At 49.9% G+C, this 10,539-nt stretch overlaps 1 protein-coding gene across 9 annotated transcripts in view; it reads left to right on the plus strand.

Moving 5' to 3' along the window:
- Ciita (class II major histocompatibility complex transactivator) overlaps positions 1-10,083 on the plus strand; it is a 48,901-nt gene extending 38,818 nt beyond the window's left edge. For 6 of the 9 annotated variants that reach the window (XM_052197191.1, XM_052197194.1, XM_052197197.1 and 3 more), the window contains 5 exons: positions 1,075-1,161; positions 4,056-4,142; positions 4,252-4,335; positions 7,010-7,106; positions 7,618-10,083. In XM_052197191.1, coding sequence (XP_052053151.1) covers positions 1,075-1,161; positions 4,056-4,142; positions 4,252-4,335; positions 7,010-7,085 — 334 coding nt within the window. In that variant the 3' untranslated portion in view covers positions 7,086-7,106; positions 7,618-10,083. The remainder of the gene's footprint in view (positions 1-1,074; positions 1,162-4,055; positions 4,143-4,251; positions 4,336-7,009; positions 7,107-7,617) is intronic. The other 3 variants (XM_052197195.1, XM_052197193.1, XR_007979916.1) reach the window with 2 other exon arrangements.
- Positions 10,084-10,539: the final 456 nt, after the last annotated feature.

Here is a 10,539-nt window from a genome sequence, read left to right on the forward strand (position 1 = left end):
GCAGGCAGATCTCTGTGAGTTCGAGGACAGCCTGGTCAACAGGGAGAGTTTCAGGACAGCCAGGGCTGCACAGGGAAACCCTGTCTCGAAAAACAAAACAAAACAAAACAAAACAAAAAATATTGGTGGGAACATGAGAGGAGCAGGCCCATAACGTAGGGGAAGCTTTTCTACAGGCCCAGGGTGTCAGCCGACGACAGGCTTAGTTTTTGGATTGGTGGAAGCTAGTGGTCAGCTAAGTTAATAGATTCCAGGAGGTTTTTACCCACCAGCCACAGGATGTCAGTTCTGACACGGAGGTGGGCAGGGACTGGCTGTTCTTGGGCCTCTTCAGACCGCTCCACAATCCGTCAAGCAGTCTCTGCAAACACAGAGTCTTTCCAGAATTGGTAAAGCACTTATCCAGCACACACAAGGCCCTGGGGCCAATTTCCACAACAAAACAAACAAACAAAACACTTTTTAAAAAAAATTGTCAACACTCCATATTATAAACAAGGTTAAGAAGCCCGAAAACACCCCAAGGATTCGTGTATAAATTTCCTTGATGTACAGTGTAGGCGTCTGTGTAATTTACAGTGGTCTAGGTATACCACGAGAGAGATTTCTCTCCCTTCTCTCTCCTTCTGACCTTTCTCTTTTTCTCATTATTTACTTTACATCCTGATCACAGCCCCTCCCCCTCACTTCTCCCTCACACGGCTCCCCCTCCATCCGCCCCCCTTCCTTTCCATTCCTGGATATATAAGCATTTATTAAGTACCTACTATGTGTAGAGTTGGAAAACAACTCCAGGGAAAGGGCACTATCAAATTAGACGGCAGGTGGAGGAGGAAGTTCTTCCTCTGCCATACCCCTCCCCCAACCCACTCTCTCTGTAACAAAACCTTCCTATTTGTGAGTGTTTTCAGTAGATCTATCCTGTTTCCTGTAGTCTATTCTCATTATCCAAGACCCTTCCCAAGGCTGGCATGTGTGACTACAGGCCCCTGTGAGGTGGTACATTTCCAGCCAGTGGGAAAGGGAGAGCCTTCCACTTGGTCCTGAACCTTTTCCTCCCTGTGTCTCCCCTAGCTTGTCCCAAAACAGCATCACTGATGTGGGTGCCTGCAAACTTGCAGAGGCTCTGCCAGCCCTAGCCAAGTCCCTCGTAAGGCTGAGGTGAGTGAGGTACCCCGCTGAATGGGCTCGGGAGATGGGAATGGGGTGGGGTTGGGGGAAGTAGGGGGTGAGGGGATCGTGGAGGATCCCCTTTTGCTGGCTGCAATGTCTTAGTAGGACATCAACATAGCCTGGGCACAAGTCACTTACTAGTTCCAAGCCTCTATTTGTTCATCTGTAAAATATAAACCATGTCAATGGATCATGTGCTATCCCTAGTGAGCAGTAGGTAGTTGCCCCTCACCACTGGAGAGCCCTGCAGTGCTGGCTTCTGGGCTGGCCGCCACCATTCCAGCCGGTGCTCACACTGCCACCTTCTGGAAGACCTTGGTGTAGCATCTCCAACTACTACATTCAGTACTAGGGGACTGAGAGGGGCACTGAACTTGAACCAGAGCCCCAGTCATTCAACTCAGCACTAGCAGCTCTTGGCTAATTAGAAGGGAAAGGATTTCCTTCCCCAAGCCTTGCTATGAAAGGTGTTTTCTACCCACCTCTACTGAGGCAGCTATTCCTATATCCTTCCAACCGAGGTCCTCTTTGTGCACTGAATGAGGTGTGTCCTGCACAATTCATAATGTATGTACTTGGTACCCACATTAGGTGTGCTAAGTGTACAGGATTCCCTAACATGGGTGTCTTGGGGGGCTGGGGGTTGGAGGTCAGGAAAATCTAGGCCTGTGGGCCAGGAAGGCATACTAACTACTGTTGTTACTGAGACCAGATACCAAACAAAGACAACCTAAAGAAGGAAGAAAGGAAGGAAGGGGTTCCTTGGGCTCACAGTGTGAGGTGCATGATGGTGGGAGGGCATGCGGTGGGAACGGGAGGGCAGCTGGCCCCATCCGGTCTGTGGCCGGGGAGCAGAGAGCAGTGAGTGCCGGTGCTCAGCTCGCTTTCTCCTGTTACAATTTTAAAAATAGTGTGTGTGTGTGTGTATGTGCCTGTGAGTGTGTGTGTGTGTGTGCCTGTGTGTGTGTGTGCGTGCACGTGCGCGCGCGTGTGTGCCAATGTGTGCCTATATGTATGTGCGTGTGTATGCATGTGCGTGTGTGCGTACGCACGTGTGTGTGTGTGTGTGTGCCTGTGTGTGCCTGTGTGTGTGTGCCTGTGTGTGCCTGTGTGTGTGCATGTGTGTGCCTATGTGTACCTATGTGTATGTGCATGCGTGCGCGCGTGTGTGCCTGTGCATGCATGTGTGGTGTGTTTTCGCTGCACATACACCTGTATGGCAAACGCACACACAGTACCTGCAGCAACCAGAGGATGATAGTAGGTCCCTGGGACTGGACTTACAAATGGCTTGTAGCTATCTCATAATATCAAATACATTCATTCCGACTTTGAAGTCCCCAGAATTTCCTGGTTTTCTTCTTCCCGTGGCCAACACAACTCACCTTCTGTGGTATCTCATATAGCCCTCAGCAGTTTCTGTGTCACACTGTGAGACCTGGCTAACACGCAGCCCACAGCATAAATCAAGAACCCACCTGCTCTCCCTACAGTGACCCTCCTACCCATTCTACAAATGAGCAACAGAGTGGGTAGGAAAGAGTAGATAGAAAGAGGCGTGTCTTGCTTTGGGCTGAGAAAGACCTCTCTCCCCCTCCTTCCCCTCCCTCCCTCCCCCTTTCCTTCTCTCTCCTTTTCCTCTTCCCCCATCTTTCCCCTTTCCATCTTTCCTCTTCCCCCTTCTCCTTCCCTCCTCTCTTCTCTCTTTCCTCTTTCCCATTTCCCCCTCTCTCTTCCCCTATCCTTCTCCCCTTCCTCCCTCCCTTCCTCCTCCATCCCTTCCTCCCTCCCTTCCTCTCCCTCCCTCTCCCTCCCTCCGTGTGTGTGTGTGTGTGTGTGTGTGTGTGTGTGTGTGTGTGTGTGTGTTTTACAGAGTGTGGAACCCAGAGCTGCTTTATATTACTGGACAAGTATTCTACTACTGAGCTACATCCCCAGCCTTCTTAACTTTCTATTTTTGAGGAGCTGTGGAGATGGCTCCACAGTTAAGAACACTGGCTGTCCTTGCAGAGAATCTGGATCCGTTTCTAACACCCACATGGTGGCTCACAACCATCTGTAAACTCCAGTCCCAGGGGCTCACAACCATCTGTAAACTCCAGTCCCAGGGGCTCACAACCATCTGTAAACTCCAGTCCCAGGGGCTCACAACCATCTGTAAACTCCAGTCCCAGGGGCTCACAACCATCTGTAAACTCCAGTCCAGTGCCCTCTTCTGGCTTCCTCAGGCACTACACCTACATGAAGCACAGTCACACACCAAGGGGGACACCCACACACACATATAATAAAACATTCTTAAAAAATTCTAATTTGAGACAGGGTCTCATGTATCCTAGGCTGGCCTGAACTCGTAATCCCTCAGTTTGCTAAGTAGCTGGATTTACAGGCATGAGCCACCAAGCCCAGTGTACAACTCACTGCCAATACTGGTGTGTCTTGAATTCACTGTGGAACTACAAATAAGTGGCCTTAACAATCTGGACCTCAATTAGTCCATCTGTAAAATGGGACAGTAGGGCCTTCATGGGGATGTCACTCAGCTGTTAGAGTGCTTGCCTAGCATGTATGAGACCCTGGGTTCATTCCATCCCTAGCACTGCATAAACTGGATGTGGTGCATTGTAATCCTAGTACTCAGGAGTTGAGGCAGGAGAATCAGAAGTTAAAGGTCATCTTTGACTGCATACCAAGTTCCAGGCCAGTATGGGGATATACGGGACCTTGTCTTTAGATAGATAGATAGATAGATAGATAGATAGATAGATAGATAGATAGATAGACAGACAGACAGATAGGAGCAGTAATGTCAGTTGAGAGTGGCTATCACCTGGCCTGAACTGGCCCAGCACCCCAAAGCCTCTTCCTTCCTCTGTTGCCAGCAGCTTGTACAATAACTGCATCTGTGACAAAGGAGCCAAGAGCCTGGCACAAGTACTTCCGGACATGGTGTCCCTGCGGGTGATGGAGTGAGTGTAGGGACCGGGTGGTATCTGGGAGGCAGAGGATCTCCCACCCGCATCGTGAGAAGGGTTGAGGTGGGAGCCGCCGCACCTCAAGATGGGTCTCTCTCTTCAGTGTCCAGTTCAACAAGTTCACAGCTGCCGGTGCCCAGCAGCTGGCTTCCAGCCTTCAGAAGTGCCCTCAGGTGGAAACACTGGCGTAAGTCACATTGCCCCAGGGCTGAGTGTGTGAGTGTCTCTAGAAGTCAAATGCCACCCCTGCCAACCAGTACCTGATCCTGTGATGTCAAGTGATCTTGTTATGTTAGTCAAGATATAGTAAAACCTTTTTTGGTTGGGGGTAGGGTCTCATGAAGACGACTGTCTACCAAGTGCTGGAATTGCAAGCATGCAGTGCCCCATCCAATTTCATTTGGCAAAGGGGACCAAAGTCAGGACTTGGTGTGTGCTAGGCAAGCAGCCACCACCTGAGCCATGTCCCCACCCTACACTTTTAGGACAACACTGCCATACAAAACACTCAATGACTATTTCATCAAGATGAGTCATATGAAATTGCCTAATCCAGTCATTCTTAGAACATAAAAAATAGCAAATTCATCTTTTGTTTGTTTTTGAAACAGAATTGCACTTGGACTCATGATCCCCCTGCCTCGGCCTCTGAAGCGTGTGTGAGTCCTGTAGATGCATGTGCTGCACCCAGATTTATACTTGTTCTTTTCTTTTAAATTGGATATTTTCTTTATTTACATTTCAAATGTTATCCCATTTCTTGGTCCTTCCCCCCTTCCCAGAACCCCCCTATTCCCATCCTCCGTCCCATTTCTATGAGGGTGTTCCCCTTTCTAAGAAGGACCGAAGCACCCATACATTGGTCTTCCTTCTTCTTGAGTTTCATGTGGTCTGTGAATTGTATCTTGGGTATTCCAAGCTTCTGGGCTAATATCCACTTATCAGTGAGTGCATACCATGTGTGTTCTTTTGTGATTGGGTTACCTCACTCAGGATGATATTTTCTGGGTCCATCCCTTTGCCGAAGAATTTCATGAATTCATCATTTGTAATAGCTGAGTAAATGTGCAAATGTAAATGCACCACATTTTCTGTATCCATTCCTCTGTTGAAGGACATCTAGGTTCTTTCCAGCTTCTGGCTATTATAAAAAAGGCTGCTATGAACATAGTGGAGCATGTGTCCTTGTTATATGTTGGAGAATCTTTTAGGTATGTGCCCAGGAGTGGTATAGCTGGGTCCTCAGGTAATACTTTGTCCAATTTTCTGAGGACCCACCAGACTGGTTTCCAGAGTGGTACTAGCTTGCAATCCCACCAACAATGGAAGAGTGTTCCTCTTTCTCCACATTCTCGCCAGCATCTGCTGTTACCTGAGTTTTTGATCTTAGGCATTCTGACTGGTGTGAGGTGGAATCTCAGGATTGTTTTGATTTGCATTTCCCTGATGACTAAGGATGTTGAACATTTTTTTAGGTGCTTCTCAGCCACTCGATATTCAGTTGAATCAGTTGAAAATTCTTTGTTTAGCTCTGTACCCCATTTTTTAATAGGGCTATTTGATTCTCTGGAGTCTAACTTCTTGAGTCCTTTGTGTATATTGGATATTAGCTCTCTATTGGATGTAGGATTGGTAAAGATCTTTTCCCAATCTGTTGCCATTTTGTCCTATTGACAGTGTCCTTTGCCTGACAGAAACTTTGCAGTTGTATGAGGTCCCATTTGTTGATTCTTGATCTTAGAGTATAAGTCATTGCTGTTCTATTCAGGAAATTTTCCTCTGTGCCCCTGTACCCTGTGCCCCTGTGCCCTGTGCCCTGTGCCCCTGTGCCCTGTGCCCCTGTGCCCCTGTGCCCCTGAGCCCCTGTGCTCTAGGCTCTTCCCCACTTTCTCCTCTATACGTTTCAGTGTGTCTGGTTTTATGTGTAGATCCTTGACCCACTTGGACTTAAGCTTTGTACAAGGAGATAAGAATGGGTCGATTTGCATTTTTCTACATGCTGACTGCCAGTTGAACCAGCACCATTTGTTAAAAATGCTGTCTTTTTTCCACTGGATGGTTTTAGCTCCTTTGTTAAAGATCAAGTGGTCATAGGTGTGAGGGTTCATTTCTGGGTCTTCCATTCTGTTCCATTGATCTTCCTGCCTATCTCTGTACCAATATCATGCAGGTTTGAGTGGGTTGTTGTTGTTGTTTTCAATCACTATTGCTCTTACTCTTATTAAGCCGCAGTGATGTTTGATGTCCAGCACCTTCTGCTCTTCACGTGGCTTTGTTCTGCACAGTTGTGCCTGCCTTCTCCGATAGATGGTGGCATCTCTAGATTCCTTTCTCCTTGTGACCATAATACCTGACAGAAGCAAAAGACAGAGGGGAAGGCACAGGTGTGCTCATAGTCGTGGGTGCAGTTTATTGTGCCTGGTGCTCACAAGCTGGCAGGGAGCAGTTAGCTGCAGGAACTGGCCAGGCCATTACCTTCAGAGATCCATCCACAGTGGCCTACTTGTGCCAGCCAGGCCCTGCCTCCTAAAGATGCCACAGCCTTCAAACTAGTGCCCCAGTCTGGGGAGAAAGTACTCAGAACACGAGCCTGTGGAGGACGGACCAAACTGAAACCTTAACAGGATCCGCCTCACAGGGAATGAGAACATGGCAGAGCCGACGTTTGCAAGGTCACCCAGCAAATCGACTGAAGGGGCCCCTAACATCCTGTCCTCCCCTGCTGGTCTGTACCTGTCAGATGAGATGTGCTTAAGGCTCTAGACAGAGTCGGGGAAGGGAGGGCTTGTGAGCTGCTTGCCCTCCAGTCTCCTGCTACATTTCTTCTAACCTGGCCCCGGGGTCCCATGTCCCCTCTGCAGAATGTGGACACCCACTGTCCCCTTTGGGATTCAGGAACATCTGCAGCAACTGGATGCCCGGATCAGCCTGAGATGACCCTGCTGTGCTCTGGACAAGGTAACTGTGTTGGACTCCAGGAGCGAGACCAGCAGGGACATCTGGGTCACTGTCCTTGTGATAGGGTGACTGAAGGCACTGAGCAAGGCTGGTTGGGTGTCCTGGATCCATGTGTCATCTGGAGCTATCCTGTCTCCAAATCGGCAGGTGTTCTTCAGACTGTGGGACTTGGGCCAAGGAACCTCGCTGAGGTCAGATTTAAAGACTAGGGAAAAACAGCTGAGCCAGTCTCCTACAATCCCCATCCTTGGCATTAGGAAGTCATTCCTTTGAAGCTTTATGTCTTTCTTGCTGCTATTTTATCTTCATTGGAAATTAATACGTTTCCTGTCAGCAACATGAAGACAGTTGTCCCCTCACCCTGTGTCTGTCCACTCTCTCCCATGGCCTGTGTTGGAGGTGTCCCCCAGCCCCTTCTTCAGTGCCCCGCATTGTGACAGCCCCTACTTTTCTGTCGAGGCTGCTCCTCAGGCAGCTCACTGAGTCACCTGTCTCTCCTCATGTCCCACAGCATGTCCTCTTGCTGGACCTTGACCTGGGTACTGTGGGCTCCGCTCTTCTCTGGACCACACCCCACAGGAGTCAGCATCCTGTCACCTGCCCCAGCAGGCTCAGAGTTGGGCCCTGCCTACATGAAGAATGGACACGTCTTGCTCCTCTACAGGCTCCAAGACCAGCTCCAGGCTCTTACAGTGCCAGGTACGAAGACAGCCTGTGAGTGCTGGCAGACAGGCCCGGGGCTGCCTTCCGGGGGTTCACCCAGGAGGCCGAAGACCTTTTCTTCGACATTCCAGGACAGAGTGAAGAACCGAAGCATCCAAGTGCCTGCCAGTCCAGGCCAGGGCCAGCCTGGTGAGAAAACATGTCTTCCCGCTGCTCCAAACAGGGCCTCCTGGAAGCTCTGAAGACGCTAAGGGCAACACTGGCCTGCAGACCTCTGGATGTGACAGGGAGCCTATGGTAGCTCTTTCTACTTGTGGTACTGTTTCCATAAACTTCAGGTCAAAGCTGAGTCAGGCCTGGCCCAGACTCTGGATGTAAGCCAAGAGCCAGGGAATGGTCTGCTTCAGGGCCGCTGCGGCGGGGAGTTCTTCCGGCCTCTCCCTCAAAGTCACTATCATTTAAATGTACCAGCTACGTTCACCGAAGCTCTGGGGCTTGGTTTATCCCACAAGTCCCATCTGGGGACACCTTCTGCCCCAACTTAAAACAACCCACACTCTGCCAGCCAGGCAGGCTTAGCAGTGTCCACCAATCCAGAAGTGAGGCTGGAATCATCTTGAGTATGTGTCTAGTATGTGACACAGGTTGCTGGCTGGGAGCCCTGAGTCCTGAATGGGACAGCTGGCTGGGGCTTTGCTCTCCTCGTAGCATTACAGCCATGTTATAGGGGGGCCACCCAGAGAGGAGAAAGTGAGGAAACGCAGGCCAGCAGAGACAGTCTGTAACCTGTTCAGAGCAGGCCTCGAGGCCACACAGTATTGTTTCTACAACACTGCACACACCCATGTGTATACCATACGACCCACCACTGCTGAGATTCTGTCTTCACTGCAAAGATTTTCATAGCTTCCAAAGATGCAGTGAAAAGTTCTTACTCCTGGATCTGGGGACTGAGGCAGGGACCACTGTACAAAGCGGAGTGTTCTCTCTTACTACCCTCCTGCATCTGCGAGCAGTTCTGGATAGCCAATTGGCCAGTCTTGGCTGCAGCTAGCCCAAAGGGCTTGGCAGCACCAGTGCGGCTGATTCTGTTTTCTCTGGGACACCACCTTTGAGTTCAGGCACCATTGATCCCTCCACGGGGACAGTGACAGCTTGCTTTCTTGTCTTGGCAGAGGGAGCTGTCTGCGTGCCTAGCTCTGTCATACCAGCCCTGATGCCAGCTGGACTGGCACATCCCGGGAAGTGGGAACTGGGCTAGAGGGCCGGGGGCCAGGGGTGGTCTGCATGGCCGCTGGGGTGGGGAGGATTCCTGAAGAGACAGGTCTAGCTGTAGCTCAGGCTTACATTGTGAACTGTTAGAGCCTCAGGTTCAGGGTGGCACATGGAAGTCCTATTTGTGTGGCCACAGGGGACAGCACTGAGGTACTCTCCAAGGCAGGCCTCTGCTGTACCTGTCAGGAAGGAAGGCAGACCTGTACTGCTGCCTGTGGTCTGTCTGGAAATGCCAAGCTGTCTCTCATTACTCTATGTTGATGGCTGTCATGTTTTAATGAGTTGATTAGGTAAGGCACTCACTACAGTGCCAGGGACATAGCTCACTGGCTCTTGATCCTGTGTGCTGGGAAGCATCTTAGGCCCTTTGGCTTCCATGGACTGCACAACACCAACTCCTGGCTGAGCTGCCTGGTTTCATGCTCCATTTTAACATATATGCAAGGCAAGTTTCTTCTGTGCCTTAGCTTCCTTATCTATAAAATGGGCAGAGTCACAGTATCTTCTCTCTTGGGTTATGTAAAGGCTTAATGTGAAAACAATGTTAATAAAATGGGTCAGCAAAATGGCTGAGGGGGTAAAGCCAGCCTGGTGACCTGAGCTTGATCCCCAGGGCCACACTATGGAAGGGACAACTGACCAGCACTGGGATGCACTGGAGCTACAGGCAGTTTGTGCTGGGAACAGAGCCCAGGTCTCCTGCAAAGGCAGCAAGTACTCTTAATCACCGAGCCATTTCTCTAGCCCATTAAAAAAAAAAAAATTAAGAGTTGAAAGCAATGCCTGACACAGTGTTTCTGATGGCCTCTTGTAGACTCCATGGGCACTACGTGGACTTGGTGCACATACACACACAGGCAAAACACTCATACATATAAATAAATCTTGAAAAACACAAAGGTCATGTGTGGCGGCATACACCTTTAACCCCAGCCCTTGAAAGCAGAGGTAGGCAGACCTCTGTGAATTCAAGGCCAGCCTGGTCTGTGTTACACAGGGAGGCCCTGTCTTAACAAATAAAAATCCAGCTCACAACTCAGTGCAGGAGTTCTCAGCCTTTCTTCCCCCTGTGTCTTATTCCTGCCTCTGCCTGTTCCTTCCAAGACTCTATGTGGCTGAGTTCCTGCAGGACTGCAGGGCAGACCCTCCTGCAGATCTATCTCTCGTTACTCTGTTCCCCACTATCCAACACTGCCACAATATTTTCTTTCTAGAACTTTTGTCATCTGCTTGTATAGGATGTGAGCTCTAGAGAATCAAGGGATTTGTCTGTTCTGATCACCCCTGGGCTCTCTACACCCAGTCAGGAGCCCTGTCCATAGTGGTGCACAGTAAATGTGAGGATGGCTAATTCTCAGCACAGCCTCATGCCAGGCATTCGGTAACGTGCACGGAGGACACACATGAACAAGATGCTCTAGATTCCTGTGCTGGAAATCTTGCCTCTTAGGAAATGTAAGATGCCTCCTGGACAGAGCTGCTGAGTGTGGCTGGC

The sequence above is a fragment of the Apodemus sylvaticus genome, chromosome 10, assembly GCF_947179515.1.
Source record: "Apodemus sylvaticus chromosome 10, mApoSyl1.1, whole genome shotgun sequence".
In the NCBI taxonomy this organism is placed as follows: Eukaryota; Metazoa; Chordata; class Mammalia; order Rodentia; family Muridae; genus Apodemus; species Apodemus sylvaticus.